The sequence below is a fragment of the Carlito syrichta genome, unplaced genomic scaffold (assembly GCF_000164805.1).
Source record: "Carlito syrichta isolate Samal-C Ts95f unplaced genomic scaffold, Tarsius_syrichta-2.0.1 Scaffold305571, whole genome shotgun sequence".
Classification (NCBI taxonomy): Eukaryota; Metazoa; Chordata; class Mammalia; order Primates; family Tarsiidae; genus Carlito; species Carlito syrichta.
In genome coordinates, this window is record NW_007249667.1 from 498,943 (window position 1) to 522,425 (window position 23,483).

Here is a 23,483-nt window from a genome sequence, read left to right on the forward strand (position 1 = left end):
GATTTTTGACTTATTGTAGAGATGAGGTCTCACCAAGTTGCCCAGGCTGGTCTCGAACTCTCAGGTTCTGGCAATCCACTCACCTTGGCCTCCCAAAGTGCTGGGATTACAAGCTGAGCCACCAAATTAAGTTCTTTAACAAAAACATTTATCTGAATGAATATATTTTATTGGGATATGGAATATGCTTTTTAAAACAGCATGGCATGAAATAGATACCCAATAAATATCTGAATAATTAATACATGAATAAAAGAATGAATATATGTGAATAAGTAAAAACAAATAAATAAGAAGAAAAAAATTAGAGACTTTTTATATTCACTGATCTACTATTTTAGCAGCACTGGAATTTAATATACAATTTTTTTTTTTTGGTCTGATGACTTGTGTTTGAGCACTGCAAATTACATTCTCCATTTGTGAGGCTCACCACTGAGAGTGAATCCAAAGCTTCTAATGTCAAGTGTGACAAATGGAAAGTACCTATCAAAGTTAGAAAACTAAACTTTCCAACTCATCATCTTTCATATATTCTAGCTCAAAGTGACCCAGGACAGGTTATTTCAGTTACTCACAGCATGGTTGAATATCCCTGACCAAGAACATGTTGTTTCATTTTAACAGTGGGCACTCATCCACAGCATATGAGCAGACACTCATTCAATTCAATGGGTTAGAACATTTTCTGACAGGAAGAAAAAGTGGCTAGTGTAGACACCTGCATGATGGTCAGTTGTGTAGCCACTGAAATACTATTACTGAATAGATGATGTGGCCAGATAATATTATGAATCACTAACCAATTCCTTGTATGTTAAACTTTCCAGCTTGGATATTTCCCTCCCTGCCTCTGGAAGGAGACACTACATTAGAACCAGAGCAGAAAAAAATCAAATCTGGTTGGTCTTTTAAGTTTCAAAATTTGACTTTTGAAATACAAGCCAGATATTAAGAATTTGAAAATTCTGAACCACATGAATATTGGCCTTAAGCTTTAAAAGCAAAGTCTGAAGGACTCAAAGGACAATGTTTTTGCAAAAATGGTAGCCATAGATAAACTCATGATGTATGAGAAGCAGCCACTCTGACTGAAGATAGGTTGCCTATAAATGGGGGTTACAAGAAGGCTTAGATACCAGGTCCTCCAAGAAGGAATTCTGCCTTGCAACCCAACCTTGGTTCTATCCTCAAGTAGATTTGGGAATTTTAGAACATAGGAGGCCTGTGCCTTAATTCCACAGGGAAGACCAGTAAAGAGGCATGCAGCCGTAGAGAAGTTTCCAGTACCAGGCATGATACGGAAGTAGTAGAGTGGATGTGGTTGCTTGGCATGTCTAGACATTTATGACTTGGTATAGCTTCAGATTTCCCTGCATTTCCAAAGTGGTGCTGAGGGGAAGCCAAATAATTTTAATCTTTTGACTCCTCATTAGCATGGAAGAAGCTGAGAGAAAGCACAGCAAGGGAGAGTTCACAGTGAGGACAATAAGGACCAAGACTTCATCTGCCGGAACCATACGCCTTTAGGTCAGAGAGCATGGACAAAGGAAAATACAGGGCCAGATACTGCCTCATCCCCAATATCTTGGCATTCTGTAGATTCCACTTAGAAGCCAGAAAATTCTCTGAATTCACTAATAGTATTTCTTTTATTCAGTGGAATCCATGTTCAGATAGAAAATAAATTCAAGTACAGCAAAAGTAAAGTCATATTTCTTGTTCACAAGTGTTTTACACTTGACTCATAGGTATTACCAAAAATGGACTCAGGTTTTATGACACCTGAAGCTTAATGTGGGAGATTCTTCCTAGGAAAAAGAATCCAAATTATGCATATAAAATTAAATATAGGGACTTCACAGGGGTTCACAAAAGTGAGAAGACCTGAACCTTATGTCTCATGAACTTTGTGTGAAACCCATTCTGGCTATTTCAGTAACCGTATTCAAAGCATTCCTTGTTGTATTCAAACAATGAACTGTTCAAAGCATTCCTCCCCATCTTGTGTTTAGCACCATGCAGTCATTTAATAAATCTTTGTTAATAATGAGTGAATTCATTATACTACCTCCTGGGCAGAATGTAGTGTCTGTGCAGTAAGAACAACAGTACTGTGAGTACATTACCTCAATGTAGTCCAGGTTGCAATTTTACCCCTCAGCTATTCAGCCTTAAAATATACACTGCTATTTGGATTAAGATGGAAGTTACAACCTACCAAACTATTTTTAGTCTTGTCTATTTGTTTTCATTGAGCTTTTTAACCTCACGTAATCCCTTCTCTCATTTAGAGCCTACTAAACATTTTCACGTGATATATAAAAACTACTGTGCCACTGTCTCGCAACCTAGATATTGCTGGACGGAATTCAGATTTGGCAGTTATCAAAGTGACTGTGAATTGGCAAACTTCTTAACCTCAGGCTGCTGCTTCCTGTGAACAGAAGAGAGTTGCCGGAAGAGGAATGAGGGGACAGCTCTGTCTAAAGCAGCAAGTCTACTTCACCAGCAGAAAAGTTTCATTGTAATCATCACCATCTTCAGCTTCTTAGAATTTGATAAGTAAAAGATGAAGCTAAAAGAGACCATGGTACTGACATACTGAACTTATTCTTCATTTGTAGAGAAGGGAACTTTATGTGGGAAGTGGATGAGTGCAGTCCAGACAGCAGCAGGCCTTGAGTAAAGGCAAGGCCCCAAGCTAAGGCGAGGTCCCGCTTGGTTACACCGCACCCCAGCCAAAGAGAAAGGGATGCAGCCTGCTATAAAGAATGACTTCTCAGAGCCCACACATCTGGGTGCAAATAGTACAGATAAAGCCTTAGCAACAACAAGATAACCGTGAAACAGCTTGCCATTTAGATAGCAACAAAATTCCACTATAGTTCCCTCATAGACCTTGAAGCCTTCCCAACTTCTTTTGTGCTTGAGCTGAGCTAGTTCGGGGTCACTTCTTCTCCATCAGAGGAAAGTGTCCCACCTGGCTCCAGCTATTCTTTATGTCTTTGTGTCTGTGTCTTTCTTAATCTCTCACCGCTCTCTCTCGGGACCCTCAAGGCAGCTGCGTGGGCCGCGGCAACTTTATATAATTTGTTATGACTTCTTTAAAATTAGAATTTGGCCAAAACAAGTTGGGATTTTTGCTTGAGAATCATCAACTTAAAAGTATTGGTTTTGTGATTTAATTTTATTATGTTCCAAAAATTCTTCTGAGCACCTTGAGAAAGAATCAGTCCTTAAAATGGAGTATTATTATCTTTATAGGAAAATCTAAAGTTACTAGCCTAAGCCTTAGAAGGACAAAGTGTGTTGGGAATATGGTGGTCTTAACAAAAAGACAGCTTCACAGCCTGAACTCAACCTTATTTTATAAGGGATGCATTTAAATCCAGAAGAAAATGATTCTCGATTTTCCTTTTTACTTTTTGATTGAAAAAGAGGGAAGAAAAAGTTTAAAGATTTTTTAAAGAATAAATCAGGAAGCCAGACTCCTTTCCCTCACAAAAATACCTGCTCTATTTTCTTTCACCTTTTTGGTTGTTTAGAAGCCAGTTTGTCAAAATTATGCATTAACACCCAAACTACATGCCATAATACTCCAAAAGTCATGATAATAGAGAATAGACTTCAAAACCTGAGATGTGACTGAAAACACTATATAGAGACTTCATAATTGGTTGTTACAGGAGGATTGCAAGCAATAAATGTGAAGAGAATCATCTGGAAAACTAGCACAATGTGAAAATATCACACATTGTACAGGAGAAAATTTTCAACAGGTACATAAAAGGGGAGGTTAAAGTGCTTTAAATCATAGATTCTTCCAGGCAGGCCAAAACTAAATGCTTTTCAATACTCACTAATACAGATGTGAGACCCAAGGCTAAGTTAGAGCCATTAATTATAATCTTTAGACCATGCATGCAAACTTAAGAGATAATGGTTATCAAGAAAATAGACTCTCTGCCCAAAACATATTCTGGAAACTCTCGTCTATGTTTCTGCTTCTATTATTTATGCTCCTGAGCAAAGTCAGTCAAGTACCATGTTGTTTGTTGTAAATTATTAACAGCACACAAGAGTCACTTACATTATACTATAAACTCTTACCCTTTAGTAAATGATAGCTTGCTATCTACACAAATGGTTTACATACTCCAACCTGCGGCAAATCATACAGCAAATTAGTATCACTTTTTCTAACTATCAGAAGTGATAGAGATGGTGATCTTGACACAAGAGAAAGAAAATTCATTGCAACTAATGTCAAAAGGCATACTCCAAGTAAACACAGAACTTTAAAATATGTTGGTACTCATTTTCAGTAATTAAGAACTTTAGTAAACAAGGTACTAAGTGTACCAACAGCAAAGGAAGACTCAAATTTACTCTTCTATGTGAATAGTCTGACATCACTCATTATCGAATCTACTACTCACATGGGAACTTAATTATAGTCTAGCTTGACAAATGCAATTGCATCTATGAGTTTTTCAATAAAAAGGCTTCAAAGAAAACCTCAAGAAAAGAAGTCTAAAATAACAACCAAAATACTTTCTCAGAGTTTTTACTATTTTAATAAGACTTTAAGCATTGTAATTTTGAAATACCGAGGGTTTTCTAAAGCACTCTGGCATTAACCTTCATCTTTTATATGTCTTGTAGAGATTTATGCTTGTATCATTGATGGATATAGGACAAAAATCATTTGCTGGTGGTCCCCAAATTCAAAAGTAAATTCTATCACATAGATCAGAGGTCAGCAAAATTATGGTCCACAGGCCATATCCAGTCACACTCATTTGTTTATACATTGTCTACGGCTGCCATGCTTCACAAAGGCTTGGCTGAGTTGTCATAGAGAGCTACAATCCTCAAAGCTCAAAATATTGACTATTTTACCCTTTGTAGAAAAAGTTTCTTGAGCTCTCTTCCATTTCTCACAGAAAATGTGAACTAAAATTAAGCTGAGAACATCTAATTCAGCAATTTATAGGCCTTGATACACATTAGAACAACCTGGAACATGTAAAAAAATATGGACATCATGCCCAATCACCCTGTCCCACCAAGAGAACTGACTTCATTAGTTTTAGTGGACCCTGAGTAATCTGCATTTTTATAAAGATTCCTCATGTGCTACCAGATTGAGAACTTGTGACTTAATCCATTCATCTAAATCCAGGAAGTGTTTCCAGAAGCAAAACCTCAATTTCTAAGCCAACTCATCAACAAAGCTTCCACAAACAACCATTGAGGAGAGGAAAACCTATTCAGTAAATGGTGCTGGGAAAACTGGCTGACCATGTGCAAAAGATTGAAACAGTACCCCTACCTATCACCATACACAAAAATCAACTCTAAATGGATCAAAGGACTAAACGTAAAACTTCAAACCTTGAGAATCTTAGAAAACATAGGAGACACCCTTACATAAATTGGAGTAGGCAACTAATTCCTGATCAAAACTGCAGATGTCATGCCATAAGAGATAAGATGGACAAATGGGACCATCAAGAGAGCTGGGAGAGAGCCCGAAGATTGGGAAAAAATATTTGCCAACTGTGTATCTGACAAAGGTCTGACATCCAGGATCTACAAGGATCTCAAACATACTGAAAGGAAGAAAACAATCAGCTCCATTAAAAAGAGCGCAAAAGATATAAATACAAACTTCTCAAAAGAAGACATACATGCAGCCAACAGACACATGAAAAAGTGCTCAGCCTCACTAATCATCAGAGAAATGCAAATCAAAACCACATTGAGATACCACCTAACCCCAGTAAGAATGGCCATGATAAATAAAATAATAGATGCTGGCGAGGATGTGGAGAAAAGGAAACACTTCTACACTGTTGGGAATGCAAACTAGTTCAACCTCTATGGAAAACAGTGCAGCAATTTCTAAAAGAACTAGAAATTGACCTTCTATATGACCCAGCAATCCCCCTACTGGGAATATACCCACAGGAACTCAAATCATTCTACCAGAAAGGTACCTGCACATGCATGCTTATTGCAGCACTTTTCACAATAGCAAAAACATGGAACCGACTGTGCTGCCCATCAAAACTGGACTGGATAAAAAAAATGTGGTACATATATACGATGGATTATTACACAGCCATAAAGGACAAACATATGGACTTCGTAGCAACTTAGATGGATTTAGAGTCTATAATACTCAGTCATCTATCACAGAACCAAAGAACTGAGAACCAACCACATGTTCTCACTCATAAGCAGACTCTGAACATTTACAATAATATCACAAGAAAGGGATTGGCAGTAATGGGAAGGGAAGGGAGGCACATAACATCAATAAGGGTACCTAATCTCAAACCAGGCAAAGCAGAGACCAAAGGGAGGCCCAGACTTTACCTGTACGATGACCACTTGTATACCTAATCCTGAATTGTACCCCACATCTTTAAAATTAAAAATAAATAAATAAATTAGGAAGTGACAGGCACAAAGCCCAAGACATTTTCTAAATTTTTTTCATAGTCCATCACTCCCTTAGGGTCCTCATTAAGACTTTTCTACTAATTCTAGAGTCTAGAACATCATAATTGCATTATTCATTGTTGCTTCCAGTAATACACCAGTTCAGAGTTCTTTAGCCAGCTCTTATAATTGCAGCAGTAACTTATTCCTTTAGCATTCAGGAATAGTGGCATAAATGTGATTCCTATAAGGAGTTGGAATAATGCTTACATATAAGAAGGGCACCCCCAAAACGCAGAATTTATTTATTTAAAAAGTGTACTTATTCTTACATATTTCACTTCAGTCACTTTCAAAGTACTCTCAGTTTGATGCAATACACCTATGGAGATGCTTTTTCCACTGCTCAAAACAGTTTTTGAACTCGTCAATTTGGAGGCCTTTTAGTGCTTCTGCCACTTGTTTCACCTCTTCCACATGGGCAAAATGTTTCCCTTTAAGGACTTTTTTCATCCAGGGAAGCAAACAAACAAAGAAGTTGCTGGAAGCAAGATCAAGTGAATAGGGAGAGTGGTGCGAGGAGTCATGCTGTTTTTTGGTGAAAAACACTGAACACTCAGTGTGGTGTGAGCAGGTATGCTCTTAAACCACTCATCATGAAATGGGTAAATGCATTGAAAGGATCTCAAAAAAAAAAAAAAATCTAGTCAGGCTCAGTGGCTCAACCTGTAATCCCAGCACTTTGGGAGGACAAGTCGAGTAGATTGTCTGAGCCTGCGGGTTCGAGACCCATCCAGACAACTTGGCGAGACCTCATCTCTACAATAAACTTAAAAAATTATTCGGGCATGGTAGCGCGTGTCTGTAGTTCCAGTTACTTGGAAGGCTAAGGTGGAAGGATCGCCAGAGCCCAGCAGGTCGAGGCAGCAGTGGCCGCGAGCGTGCCACTGCGCTCCAGTCTGGGTGACAGAGTGAGACCCCAACTCAAAAAAAAAAAAAAAAAAATTCACAGAAGCTGAACAGAGCTTCTCCCAACAACACTAGCTGGTACACTGATGCCGATGGGTTCCTAGAACACTCACCTAGTGGGGGAAGCCTGTACTACAAGGAACACACACTCAAAAAGATAATTCTGGGTTTTGGGGGTCCCCCCTGTACGTGCTAATGAAAAGCTGAAATCTTTCATGTGAAAAGGATCCAGAAGGAAGACATTGTCAAAGCTAGCAGAAACCTTAGAAAATTTCTAATCAAACTGTTTCATTTTACAAATGAGAAAATGTCGGCCCTCAAGGGGACTATAACTTGCCTAAGGTGTCACTACTTCTCCACAGTGAAATGCAGGGTTCTTCTCATCATAGCCATGCTACAGGATGGAATGAGAATAGTTGGATGGAAAGAAGTATTGAGATGAAGGTCATGAGAGAAAATATACTACAAAGACCTGTGAGAGTAGAAAAATAAAGAAAGACATAATAATAGACCTTAAAAAGGAGGCAGAAAATAGAAGAAATGACTCATCCCCTCAGATTCTTATAGCTGAAACTACTTTCAGTACAAGAAATTAGGCATGAGGAGCAATAAAGAAAATTCTGGCTCCCCCTTTCTCCTTCCATCAGGCTTCTTGCTGGTCATTGTACAATCAGGCAGGTGATCTTTACTGGAGCCCAAAATAAACACAGGCAATGAAAAGACAAAGGAGAAACCATGGGAGTTTCTATTGACAGAAAACTCCTCTCAGATTGCATCAATCTTTTGCAAGAACTATCTGGAGCTTCATTAATGGGAATCTAACCCTGAGCCCTAAGATTCATTGCCTTCTCCGCTCAACCTGGTGGCTTTCTTCTCCTTGTGCAATTATCTGAAAGGACATAACATGGAGTCAATATACCCAATGAGCAGTCATTTTAGCACTGCCTAGTTCTGTCATGTTTTTCTAGTAGTTCATTTTACCCTCCAATCACTAACCAGGGATAGAATCAGTTTCTCAGAGGAAGCTATTGATAATTGCTTTAGACCCCCTCCCCAATTTGTTTTGTCAACAAGTTAACCTAATTAGCCCTTCATGACCCATGACACACCCCATTAACGTGGCAGCAACCATGTGACTAACCTACCCATCTGCTGGCTGTCCATCAACCTGTGCTTATCTGTCCTCCCTGATGACATGAAGCAGATCACTTTAGCAATCACCTTAACAATTCACCCCCATCAAAGGCAAGGGTTAAAAGGCATTCAACTTCAAATAGCAGTAGTCATTACTTTGTTAAACTCAGGTGTGTCCACATGGCTCTTTGAGCTGTGGCCTCCATGTTTCCTCGTTTTGGCTCCCTCCCCTACCTTGGGGAGATGAATCTCCTCTCTCTAATCTCTCTCTATAGTTTACTTTCTAAATAAACTTTATTTTCCAGTCTAACTTCTCTGCAATTCTTTGAATCTTTCACACAGCATCGGATTGCACACATATACCCCCATCAGGCCTAACCTAACATTTCAGAGGCTCCAGTGGGATTTTTTTTTGAGTTGGAGTCTCACTCTGTCACCCAGACTGGAGTGCAGTGGCATCTCCCAGCCACCGCAGCCTTGACCTGCCAGGCTCTGGTGATCCTTCCGCCTCAGCCTTCTGAGTAGCTGGAACTACAGGCGCGCACTACCATGCCTGACTAATTTTTGATTTATTGTAGAGATGAGGTCTCGCCAAGTTGCCCAGGTGGGTCTCGAACCCGCGGGCTCAGGCAATCCATTCACCTCAGCCTCCCAAAGCCCTGGGATTACAGGCTGAGCCACCAAGCCCAGCTCTACTGGGATTTTTTTTAACCTAACAGTATCACTTTGTCACCTTTTCTACCTCTTATTTATTTAATCTTTATTCATTTATGGAGGCAGAAATCTTAGCTGTGCATTGCCTATTTAGGTTACATAATGCTTCAGCAGCAAAGGAAAAAAGAAAGGGAAGCTTTGTGGTATAAAAGTAGCAAGCATCTTGTGAATCCAAAGGAAATAAACCAGTAAAAAATTTTGTTAATTAAAAAGGCAAAAATACAGGATAATAGCTTTAGCTTTAGTAATAGTAATTATAAAATCCATATAGTATTTCAAGTATGGAGTTAAAATAATTAACACTTCTCTTTTCACCCCATCTATAGAATGTAATAAGGAATATAACTGAAATGAATAGACAAACATATACACAATTTATGTTAAAATAAAGAGTGAATTAGAAATAACTTTTTAAAACATTGAGATATCAATTGAAATAACTGGAAACCTCCTAACATAGGGTTTTCCCAATGGGAATGATTACATTAGATGCTGATAATTTTACTATTTTTAAAATTTCTGGTGTGATTCACAGCTTATTAAACTACATTACTCATATGGTGACAACGTTCAGATGACTTTTTCCCAACTTACTATATAAGGTCAGACACATTAGTAAGTAGAATAGAAGTTTTGTCCTATTTGAATGTTCTCTTGAGACTGATTTATTTTGAGGTGATTACTGTACAGGAACTCATGCCCTAAAATGTCAAATTTACCGAAAGACACTCTATCACTGGGCTTTATGAACACATGAAACTGTTAAGATGGTAGCTGGATATACGTTTGTTTATTTGTTTGTTTTTAGAGTCAGGGTCTTACTCTGTTGCCCAGGCTGGAGTGCAGCAGTGCAATCATGGCTTACTGCAGCTTTGAACTCCTGAGCTCAAATGATCCTCCCACTTCAGCCTCCTGAGCAACTAAGACTATATAGGCGCACCACACTCAACTAATTTTTCTTTTATTTTTTGTAGAGATGAGGTCTAGCTATGCTGCCCTGGCTGGTCTTGAACTCCTGGGTTCAAGAAATCCTCCTGCCTCAGCCTCCAAAGCATGAGCCATTGTGCCTGGCCAGGATATATGTTTAGAGAGTAAACCAGAGGTCTAAACTAGAGATATAAATTTATGATTCATCAAGAGATGGTTCCTGAACATGGGGTTAGATAACAACAGCTAGAGTGTCCAGAGAAGAGGGCCAGAATACAGATGATGTTTATTTTATTTTATTTTTTTTGAGGTGGAGTCTCACTCTGTTGCCCAGGTTGGAGTGCAATGTCACACTCACGGCCACGTCAGCGCTGACCTACTGGGTTCCAGCAATCCTTCTGCTTCAGCCTTCCAAGCAGCCGGAACTACAGGCACATGCTACCATGCCTGGCTAATATTTTTTATTTGTTGTAGAGATGAGGTCTCACCAAATTGCCTGGGCTGGTCTTGAACCCTCGGGCTCAGGCAATCCACTCACCTTCACCTCCCAAAGTGCTGGGATTACAAATTGAGCCACCAAGCCCGGCATGATGATGTTTATAGATCTGCAAGAGAGGAGGGGCCAGCAAAGAAGACTAGGAAGGAGACAGGGAGGTACCTGGAAAAAGAGTTGGGAGTAGTGTCAAGGAAGCAAGAGAGAATGTTCACGAGAAGAAAGACGTGTTCATGGCATAAGTACACGTCTTTGAGGGAGACAAGGACTTTGGCTCTGGCAAGATGTTGTTCATGAGTCATGGGGGTGATGGATATGAAGTAAGTTGTGGAAAGAATGGGAGGAAGAAATGGAAAATGGCACTTTCTTAAAAAGTTTTGCTGCAAAAAGACCAAAGAAATGGGGTGGGAGCTGGAGATCAACGTAAGGTGTTGTTACACTAGTGACAAAGAGGGAGGTGACTGCATATTACTGGCCTGAACATAGGAGCAAGGACACAGTGGGGAAGGTGGAGCACATGAGGAGAGGTGCAGTAGCCTGGTGTCACTGCTAGAGAGAAATGAGGAAATTCTTTCTGGGTGCATCAATTGTCTTCTCTATGAAGTGTATAACAAGGTCACTGCCTGAAAGTACAAGGAGTGGAAATACTGGAGCACCTGAGAAGAGACAAGAAGATGAGAAAGAACTACCATAGGAAAGAAAATAAGGAATTTATCAGGAATAAAATACAAGGAATTTATCAGGAATAAAATATAAGGAATTTATCAGGAAAATAAAATAAATTTATCAGGACAATATAAAATAAAATAAGGAATTGATCAGGAAATAAAAGAGTTGCTAAACAGTTTTACGTGATCACAGCTACAAAGCAACTTGAGGTTGAGTGTTGCCACCTCAATGTTACCTTAACTAGTTGAAAGCTAGGCACCTAGGTATAAGCAACAGGTGGAAGGTAAAAAGAAAAACTACACTGCCATTTTTATAACTTCAGTGTTCTGTTATTCTCTAACTCTGTGTCTTTATCTAAACGAGGTTAGATTGGTAAATGAAATATTATTTCCAAGTCTAAACATTTTTTATTCTGGGTAGCCCTGCACTGAAAAATTAACAGTATGTGTCAAAACACCCAGCTTACTCCATTATAAATTCAGCTCTAAACTCAGTTAACAATTCAGTAAACTAAAACGACAACACACTGAGCTTTTACTTCAGAAGTCACAAGGACCCTTAGGGCTAACATCATATAAACATGAAATTTAAGCACATAGCTCATTCTGTCTTCCCTCCTACCCTCAACATATGCCAAAGTAAAAATAAAAGGTTACTGTATAACTTTAGCGATTGTATGAGTGTCAGAAGTATGATGGGAATTAATAACTAGATAAATGCCCACAAATGCCCAGAAAAGGTCACTTGTGCTATTTGGCATGGAACGAGAACTCCTATATTCACTTTGATATTCGAACAAAAGAACATGACTTGTTTAAATGAAATCTAATGCAAATATTGATACTTTCATAGACTTCATAACAGGTCCTTGCAAAGATCCTTTTATGCCACAAGATGAAAGATACAATGTAAAAGCATAGATCACAAAGCTCAGGATGCATATGCATGAAAAACTAGAGAAGTGAAAGTATCTTACAGAAACTTTCATGGAAATTGAACAAGCAGAATAGAAAGGCACCAAACAAATGTTTCGTCATCAATGTGTAGAGGCTATTACATAAACCAAGAAAAGTAATATGGCAAAAAGAACAGAGTTGTACATATTCAAGATGAAGATATGTTTTTACATAAAAGAATAGGTAAAGTGCACGAGGCTTTTAAACGTAAAGTCAAAATTGTAGAAAGTTGGGCAAAAATTAAATAAGTGCAAGCACGATATTTAATATTCCACTACTACTTTCCAACAGAAACATTTTTACATACACTTATGAGACTCAACTCCAAAAGTATACTGAACTAGATCTAAGTGAGAAGACCGCAGATGCTAAAAAGAGCTGATCAAACTAAAAAAAAAAAAAGTTAAAGGAAAATAAACAAACCTCATTATAAATCATATTCAGGTTAAGTTACAATTCAATGGATTATGAAAAATGATTAAAGAAAATATTAAGGCAAATGAGCAAGAAGAAAGCATGAAAAGTTTTTTTCTAGAGATATTTTTATAATGATACTTGTTTTGACAGGAATTGATTATACAAATCTTATCGCTAAATGAATATGTACAGGTTGAGAACACAAAATCTGCCTCAGAGAATGAGGAAAGAAACTTAAGGAAAAAATATAATAATAAAAAAGAGTGTAATAATAGTGTTAGAAAGTCATTCTTGAGTTTCTAAAACCTCCACAGATACAGTGAAAAATGAATCACTTTAAATACAGTACTCCAAAAAGACTAAAAGAAGTCAATGAGGAATCTATTCAGACCAACCATACAGTCTGATTGAAAATAATGCATTTGCTTTTTTTTTTTTAAATAAAAAATGTGAAAATCTGTGTCACTTCCTTTCATCTCTCACTCTTGCGGCCATGGAATTTATGCCCCTGAAACAGTTATTAGCACATAAACATTACTACAAGCTCTGCATTCTGGGAAGCCATAACAAGAGAAACAACACAACTAAAACATCATCTTTATTACACACTAATAAAGTATACAAATGTGTAGCAACATTGATCAAGCAAAAGGAGAGAAGACAATGGACAAGCACTTTTGGAATAAGAGAAGAACTATTACTAAAGACTGAAGAAACTCACAAAAAAGGAAAATAATATTATGAAAATCCAAGTTAGAGAATGATTTCTTAAAGTATCAAATGCACAAGACATAAATAAAAGATTAATAAGCTGGGTTTGGTGGCTCAGCCTGTAATCCTGCGTCTTTGGGAGGCTGAGGTAAGTGGATTGCCTGAGCCCACGGGTTCGAGACCCGCCTGGGCAGGCGAGACCTCATCTCTACAATAAATCAAAAAATTAGCCGGGTGTGGTAGCGCGTGCCTATAGTTCCAGCTGTTTGGAAGGCTGAGTGGAAGGATCATCGGAGCCCAGCAGGTCGAGGCTGCGGTGGCCGGGAGCGGCCACTGCACTCCAGTCTGGGAGACAGAGTGAGACTTCAACTCAAAAAAAAAAAAAAAAAGAAAAGATTAATAAATGTAACTTTAGTAAACTTAAAGCTTTCTTTTTATCAAAAGACTCTGTAAACCAGGCCACTGACTAAAGTTTTAGGTTTGAAATGTATAGAACAGAAAATTGATCAAAAATTCATAAATTCCTACAAATTTACTAAGAAAAAAAACAGCTGAGTTGAAAAACAATCAACATAAGCAAGCAGTCAACGTAAGAGAAAACAAAAATGGTCAATAAATATGTATTGAGTTGCCCTATGTTTTTAGTAATCATTTTACATCCATTGGATTGCCAAAATTAAAAAGTCTAACAATATCAAGTGTTGCTGTAACTATAAGAACGCATATGCTCTCTTGATGGTAGTACACATAAGTATAAGAGATTTGAGAACAATTTGGCACCATCTAGTAAAGAGTGAGTGAATTCTATGACCCAGTAAAATCATTCTTAGAGATCTGTTCTAGAAAAATCCTGAACAAGGAAAGAGGTACAAGAATGTCTATGGCAGCATTAGATCTTCATAGTGGCTATCCAGGCGGAGGAAAGAAGAGATAGGGTTTAATGAGAGATATACATTGGCCCTCAATTTATCTGTAATGTTTTCTTTTTAAGCTGAGTATTGGGTATATAGTTATTTCTTATGTTATTACCTATACTTTTTTGTTTGTCTAAATTTTTTCATAAAGTTTAAGTAAATGATAATGACTTACCAAGCTATCCACATCTATGCTAGAGTTGACAGCCCACTGCAATGTACTCATGATATTCATGGCTAAAGTTAGAATAATACCAACTGCTCCTTCTCCTTCACCTGGAAAAAAGACATAAACAAGCCTCATGCTATGTCTCTCTTCTGAGAACTACTTTATGCATATTTCTCCTATGGCACAAGCATATTATATTTACATTTTAATTTTATGCCAATTTTAGCTATTCTTGTTTTATCTCAGTTCACCACAACATCTTCTAGCAGCAATAACACTCTGCATATAGTAAGCATTCAACCAATGTTTCAAATCTAAGAGTGGGTGAATCTTAGGAAAGAGTTGCTCTTTTTAAAAAGTGTTACAGGTTTGGGAAGGGTTGTTGGGATTAGGTACACATCATGTTTGTCTCTTCTACTATTATGCAAGTAATAACAATGACAAATACTAGAATGAGCAATGGGGAAAAAAAGTCCTGTGTCCAGATGACCCTCTCTGCAAAGAAGTCAAAAGCAGGAGAAGAGCATGTTTGAATAAAATCTGCAAGATATTTAGAAGTGCTTTATTCCTTTGCAAGAAGGAATTTCTCCACTAATCAGATGCTGCTGGGACAAAGCAGACTTAGAGCTTCATGGAACAGTCAGAAAATTAATGGATCTACCATTTGGAAGGAGAGAAGGTTGCCCTTTACATGTCAAAAAAAAAAATGAGTTCACTTGGGAATAACAATACTTAATTGTTTAATTGGAGTAAATGGTTTTTCAAGGATAGAGGGGACCACTAATTAAAATTCATACATATTCAGAGTTATGGCCATAAAATTTTCTCAGAGGAGTATCTTTAACTTAAATTACTAGAAATTTACTCTACTGAGTCCCAATTGAGAGCTCTGGCACTTGTAATGCATGATACAATTGTCATAAGATTCTAAAAGTGGGAGAAATAATTTATATTAATTGGAATTTTTGTTTCCACAGTTCCTCTAATAGAAGGCATGCCATACACAGCACATATCTGCTTTTAGTACTAAATTGTTTATTTTAAATAGGTAAGATTTATCCAGGGATCCCATATGTTACTTGTTCTGAAGGTTAAGATGAGAATAACAGAGCTGAAGACCAGTAGAGCCAAGGTTGATATTAACTGGGTGGCCAACATCCACTCTGGTTGAGTGTCTGATTTGATCGACAAGTCCTGTACTACACTGATTGTTGAATGTTTTTATTACTGCACCCAGTAAATCAAGACTCAATCATATTCTTATGTTATAGCATGAGTTATATTGGCTTGAATTAATTGTTAACAAATCTTTGTTATTGTAATTCAGCCCTCTTTAAGCCTGTTTCAAATAACTTAAAAGAAAATTTTAAATATTCTGAACCTAAAAAGAAACTTTTAAAAGTTGCCTAAAACTACTGTACTGTTGAGGATTAGCTCCATTTGCCTGCCCATTTATATTCCTTTCATAGTCATTTCCTACTGCTCCAGCTGAGAGTACAAATGCAGCAAACCTACTACTATCCTTACAGTGGACTGTAGGTGGACACCTGAGCCAAAAGAAATCTGTTTTTATTCTCTCTGGGACTATGTAATTGGAGAGAACTCTATTGTTAATTCAGGTGGCCAGAATGAAGAAAGTACAGAAAGTCAAAGTGACATAGCCCTGGTACACCAGGAACACCAGTCTTCAGAAGAGAAATAAATGAAGCAACCACAGAAGGGAATTGGCACAGGATGACATGTGGATTCAAAAGATGAGAAGAAGTGCTGCTTTTGACTCTCTAGTGTCTGTTCCACTTCCTTCAGGGGCCAAATGGTGCCATCTGGTCTGCCCTGTGGTTCCATGAACCTGTAACTCTCCCACAAATGCCTCATTTATATTTGAGCATGATTCTGTTTTGTTCTTATAACCAAAACATCCCACAGTTTTGGCATTGATTTGGCACTTGCTCTGAATTTCTGTCCACTGTCACATATAATAATATATTTCAACATTTCTTGTATCTCAGAAGTTCAACTTCTTAAATTAGAGGCACTCATTTACCTATATAGATTTTTTTCCTTTTACTTATTGTGAAGTATTTTGTGTTTTTCACCAAACGATCCTAAAATTCAGGAACTTTGTATTTGAAAAATATGGCACTTCAAGGTATTTCCCTTCTGTGGCAGTTTTTCTCCATTCAAAACTCACATTAGATAATAAACTTCACCAACTAATGGTTAAAAGAACAAAGCTTACCAAGAAGGGATTTTGTGTGTGTGTGTATGTGTGTGTATGTGTGCACATGCACATATGCAAAAGTGGATATTTCTTTTCCCCTATTCAAAGAGCTTTTAAATAAAGATATCTGTTTATTTGGAAACCAGGACCAATATAAGGGTGAAGAGGTGATTTTTTTTTTCTTTCAAGCACAGATTTGCTATCTTACACTATGTGTGTCTCAGTTTTTTAAATTGTGAAAGCAGAAAAAACACTACATACAGCTCCAATTTCAAATAAATTATTTGTTCAACAACAAAACAATAGAAATTCAAATAAATCATTTGTTCAGCAATAAACACTTTTAAATTAATAATCTGCAAAAAAAAACTCCTTAAAGATATCTAAAATTTTTAACCTATAAGAATGTAGAATTTTATTTGTTGACAAAGTTTTGCCTTAAACGCTTAAATACTTAATAATCTCATAGTACCTGTTGTTAAAATGGAAATGAAGGTAACAGCAATGAAGAAGATAACAAAAATCATTTCTATTCTCATCTGAAACCAGCGCAGTGTTGATAGGTATAAGAACCAGTTGGCCGTATGTAAATTCAGAGCTTTGTGGAACAGAGTTTCAAAGTAAGGCTGCCGTCCAAAGGCACGAAGTGTCCACAGTCCTTTTAAGCTTGTAACAAGATGAGTGAATATTGGGGTCCTACCTGTAAAATAGTCCCATAAATAAACACAAATCATGTAAACACAGAATGAAATTTCATACTACCATGTACCTGAAAAAGATTTAGGGTAATCACACCACAAATATCATTGGTTAAAAAGGTTTTTTGACTCTAGAATCATACTTTGAATAGATTGTGATTTGTTATATTTTTAATGGGTTACCCTTCTTCTTTACTTGGCTACTGTGAATGGGAACTTGTAAATTCACTACTATTTATTCATATTTCTTGGCTACCAGTGGGAATTGTTTTTCTGGCCAATACTAGATTAATCACGGCTGAGAAAAAAAATGTTTCTTTTAAGATAATTTTTTCAGGTATCTCAATTAAGAAGGCTTATGTGACTTGATTTAGCTAATAAGCTCCAAAGCAGAAACAGACTGGAAATTTATCCCATGAAAATGTACCCACATTAAGACTGTTACTGAAAAGATATGAGCTTCCTAAACAGCTCAAGTAGAGTTTGGAGCACATAAAAAGGCTGCCCTAGGACATAAAGAAAACTGTCTGAAGACACTCACAAGCCGGGAAGAAGTCTAATATCATTTGGGAACTCAGAGAGAACTTCAGTTACAACAGCACTATCATTTTTAATTTAATCGATACAAGTAAATTATAAATCAATGTGCTATACAGCATCCCTGGTAAGACTTTATTACACGTTTTTTAAAAATTCAAAATGAAATCACATAATCATTAAGAAAAACAACCCATGTGTACTTTGTAATGTAGTTTCCTCTTAGATACACTACATTTTTAAAAAATCATTGTTATATGATGTAAGAGTTTTAAAGCAGGAAGAAAAAATGTTTTAAGTAGATTAACAACAAAGATTTCCAAATTGCTCTTGTGGCTCTTTTTCAAGGCGAGTACTACACATTCAGTGTCATACCTTCAGATTCCAGTTGTTTGAGTTGCTGTGAAGTGTGGAGGAAGTATGCTCTTAACATAATAAAAGCCACTATCACTGGCACTGTTGCAAGGAAGATGTAGGGTTGTAAAACTGAGACAACGGCTACAGCTCCAATCACAATTAATAACAACTGCAGGATCAAAGAAAATATGTTTGTGAGTAAATGTTTTTCACATTGCAAAGTAGACAGGGTGTGCCAGTGATTTATTTCTAAATAAGCTCTTCCCACTCACTTCAATTCTTAATAAGATGCAGGTGTCTTCCTACGGAGAAGGCAGCCATCTTAAAGTACACATTTCATAGTTTTGATGAGAAAAGTTAAAATATTGTTTAGGTGGCTAATAACATATTTGAAGTTTTGAAAATATGGGGTGCATTGATCTTAGGATATTCTAATTTCCAAGACATTTCAAAGTGTTGTATGATAAATAAATTTTAAATGAATATGAATTTTAAAATAAACTGGGGATTTTAATCTAAATGTGAATTTTAGGCTTTATTTTGTTTAGACAATTTTTGAAAATCAGGCATTCGTCTTGGAACTTTTTGAGTCAGAAAAATCTGGTTTAAATATAGGCTTGGTCATTTTAGGCAAGCTATTTAATCTCTCTAGCCCTAGTTTTCTCATACTTAAGATTGAAAGGAATCATAAAATAATAAATGTTACTTCCTTTCCCAATTCTACTTTTGCTGCTTTTTGAAACAACTGAAGATAACATAGGGGCTCAAAGAAAGATTTTTGGAAATGGATGATTTAATTTGAAATTAGATAAATTTTTATATATTTCCTATGTTGTCAAAATGAATTTTACATTTCAGTTAAGCACATTCATTACAGATATATCCTCACATTAATCATAATTACCAAAAAACTAGAACCTTGTTGGCAGTCTCAGATACAAGCTAACTGATTGGTGCTCTTTAGGATGAAGTTAAAGGCTTACATTTTATATTTCTATAAGACATCAAATAAATACCTTTTAATAAGATAAAAAGTCTGCTAACATTTGCTTCACAATAACCCATCTGAGACATTTTTACTGTGCTGGGTATTGGATGAGATACATCATTACTCAATAATCTAAGAAAAGTCTTTCCTATTCCATTTTTGCCCTCCAAGTGCCACCAGTACAAGGAGAAAGCCCCAAATGTCATACATAGTTCGAACAAGATGCTCCACTGATAGCAAACCACAGGTTTGTTTTTGTTGTTGTTGTTTGGTTTGTTTGTTTTTACCTAGGTCAATTGTTTCTCAGAAATAGAATATTTTGGGGAAAAGAAGGAAAGAAAGGAAGGAAGAAAGGGAGGGAGGAAAGAAAGAAAAACTAAGTTCCAAGCATGACTAACTAGGAAATACAATTTGAATGGGTCATCACACTAAATACCAGTATGCCTGAAAGACAATTGTTGTAGCATCAGTAGTACAGAAACATTCAGCAACTCCATTAGGTTTAGTCTTTGCTGCTGACAGTTGTAAACTGCACTGTGTTAGTTTTGATTTGTGTAATTTTGATTTGTATAATTTCAGTGTGGTTTGGTCCTGTTTTCATTAAAAGTTGTGTGGGAGCCAGGCTCGGTGGCTCAGCTTGTAATCCTGCGCCTTTGGGAGGCTGAGGTGAGTGGATTGCCTTAGCCCGCGGGTTCGAGACCTGCCTGGGCAGCGAGACCTCAATCTCTACAATAAATCAAAAAATCAGCCGGGCGTGGTAGCACATGCCTGTAATTCTGGCTACCTGGAAGGTTGAGGCGGAAGGATCGCCGGAGCCCAGCAGGTCGAGGCTGCGGTGGCCGGGAGTGGTCACTGCACTCCAGTCTGGGTGACAGAGTGAGACTTCAACTCAAAAAAAAAAAAAATTTGTGTGGGAAAAGTGATCATATGTAGAAATACTCTAATCTTCATCCCATTTTCTATTGTGTGCATTGTTTCCTTTTAAATGATTGCTGATGTGGTGGAGGTTCGTAAGAATGAAACTGTAAATTATGATAGAATAGGTGAGATTGGGAATCAACTGACCAAGATATCACATTGAGTTAGAGAATAATGGAGAAGGTAAATACACTTGAGAGTGATGAACTATTCACATAGTAGCAAGATTTCCAGCAACTACTGTCACCCAGAGTATAGCCCAAACCGAAAAATAACTGAGAAATAAGTTTCAGACTTGAGGAAAAGTAACTCCATTTGCTCTACAACAGACCCTTCTTAGGGATGGAGGTCAGAGCCTAATAATTTAGCACTGTGTGCAAAATTAAAGGCATCAGTTTAAAATATTTGATACTCTAATTATACAAAAAAACTAAATCCTGATCTAGTTTTAAATTCACAATTCTGTCCTAGTTTTAAATTCAGAAGTCATTTCAGATCAGGTGTATGAGATGACAACCAAAAACCTTACTAACTAAATAAATAAAGGAACTTCAGAACAAGATGAAATGAGCACATAGATTTTTCATTGCTATTTGTTCTTACCCAAATCATAAACTTCCTCAGCAGAAAAAAAAATCAACAAAATATGAAAACCCACAAAGTAACATACACCCATGCTTCTAAGAAGTGGGCAGCATATTTTCATCCAACAAAGTACCTTAAAAGTATTTCTGACACTGAAGGCCACACAAAGAGCTGTCTGGGAAACAGGAACAAATGATAATAATAATGGGTCACTTTCCATCTGTGTTTTTAAAAAAGCCTTTTAAAGCCATGCAATGAACAACAGACTTGGAATCTAATTCATAAATGATAAAAGTCCTTGAAGACATTTAAGCAGGAAATTAATGGAATTAATAGGACAAATGGGTGCTGAGGGGAAGATGTGAAAAATACACTGTAGAGATCAAAGCAGCAGGACTCAGTGTGTTACCATATATTAAAATAAGAAAGAAGAAATTTTAAAGTCTTGAGGTTTTAAGGCTGAGAATGGGAGGTTTTGATATTTTTAAATGTGTACACTTTAGTTTCATGAAAAAATTATTTACCCAGATATAGAGATAAGTGAGATGCAAGGATATAGTTTTTCTCCATTTGTCTTCAAGTTCAAATTTATGTACAGTCCAATTCCAGTGTGCCAATCTGAATAATATACTGGTTCAGGTTTAGAACTGAAAGAGACCATTATCAGGTTTTCATCACCTTCATTCTATAGGTGACAAATCTGAGACCCTTCAAGATTAAGTGTCTGCTCAGAGCAAAATAGTTGAATTTGCAGAATAGAGCCCAGATCTTCTACTGTCAGTATACAATGTCAATCCCAATTCAGAAAACAAGTTTGTCAAAACATTATCAAAAGCTATATAGTGACGATTATATGGGCTATCACACTAGTCACACTCACAAAAGCAAAATGCAGAACCATGGGTGCCAGAACAGGAGAGAGGGAAAAATAGGAGTTACTAATCAATAGGTATCAAGTCTCAGTAGCACAAGATGAGTAAGTTCCAGAGATCTGCTATGCAACATTTTGCCCATAAAGCATAATATTGTGTGTTACACATAAAAATCTGCAAAGAGAGTAAATCTCATGTTATGTGTACTGACCATAATAAAATTAAAATTTTTTAAAAAGAAAAAGATAGGAAATAGAGTGAGGAAAAATTAAGTTTTCTGGAAAAACTAAAGACATGCTTTATTCTGTGTGAAAAATCTGTTCCTAAACTGTGGTGAATAGAATGAAATTTCATATTTTAACATAATAAAGTATAATCAGAGGAGTACATAATTTAAAGGACATCTAAGATGAATTACTTAACAAAATCAAAATTAATCAGATTTTTACTGTATTTGGATTGTCATATATTATGCTTCCTTAATGTGAGACCCTTTTTAATATTATTTATAATCACTTGTGAAACAACAACAAATTAACTTTAACAGCATTAAAAATGAGCAGAAACAATTCAAACTAGCATAAAAGAAAGAATTTGACTGCCACACATATATCAAAAAATGTTAATTTATAAAATAAATATTGAAAAATTAGCTATTCCAGAGGATCTCTGAAGTAAGCCTCAAACTGATTCATTCAGAAGACACCCAAAAGACCACAAAAGTAGAAAAAGAATTAACAAGGGGCACCATTCACCAATACTTTTGTGATCAGGTCAAGACATCCACATTCCAGTTTTACCTGATTTAATAATATAATACTTGGGACCAGTCATTTACACTCTTAGAATGAGGAACAAATGTCCAGTGTTTAAAAAAGACAAAGGAAAGACTCCTTTGAAGGCATGAACTCAAAGAGTGGATTAAAAAAATGCCATCAGCTGCTGCTAAGTTATATCTCTAAACAGAACAACTGAAGGAAATCCAAAATGCTAAAGTTCACCTGGAACAGTAAATATATTTGATTGTGTCAGTCATTTCAGTTGAGGCAAACTGACAGTCCAGTTTTCCTGCACCTGCCAATGTTGCTTGTGTATACACACATACGTGGTAGTCCTTATTTTGTTGTACAGATTCTCTCAATTATCATATTATTATTTTGCAGGGGTGGAGAGGGAGCAAGAGGGGAGAATGACTTATTCCAAGATGGGCAACATCCTATTCCAGCTGTTTCTCCAAGGAGATCTTTGAGATGGTGACATCTGCTGCCTAAAACTTGACCTGAACCAGACAGAAAGCTCAGAAAGCTACGTGGAAACCTGGCGCAAGTCAAAGTTATCAACTCACACCACTCTTTTAGTTCTGTCACTTAAGGAGTCCTAATGTCATACTCCCAAGGTCACTTTCATCTCCTCCCTCCACTTTCCTTCTCCTCTCTCGCCACCAGTTAGTTACCCTACCCCAGAGACAGACTCACAAGCAGGCTGCCCTGGAGACCTATTCATATTCGTCGGGGATAGTCCTCACATAACACTGAATTTTTCTTTCCCTTTTTCATGCTCAAAAACTTATTTTTACTTCTGTCCCCTCATTATGGTTCTTATAGTGGGAGAATTGGCTAGCTAATCTGTGCTGACGTGTTCGTGGGTGAGGCTAGTTTCAAGTGTAACTCACCCATCTTCATTTTAACACAGGCCTTTTGGGGGAATGTCGGCTTCCATCAAAAATGTCATACTTTGCGGCCAGTGCTTTGGGGGAAGATGGTCTGCGCGTCTCTCAAATC

General features: G+C 37.0%; 1 protein-coding gene across 1 annotated transcript in view; it reads right to left on the reverse strand.

Moving 5' to 3' along the window:
• Positions 1-23,483, reverse strand: part of CFTR (cystic fibrosis transmembrane conductance regulator) — a 160,750-nt gene that overhangs the window by 40,057 nt on the left and 97,210 nt on the right. Inside the window, exons 19-21 of the mRNA XM_021714281.1 lie at positions 18,358-18,508; positions 17,220-17,447; positions 14,533-14,633 (exon numbers count right to left, since the gene is read on the reverse strand). Coding sequence (XP_021569956.1) covers positions 14,533-14,633; positions 17,220-17,447; positions 18,358-18,508 — 480 coding nt within the window. The remainder of the gene's footprint in view (positions 1-14,532; positions 14,634-17,219; positions 17,448-18,357; positions 18,509-23,483) is intronic.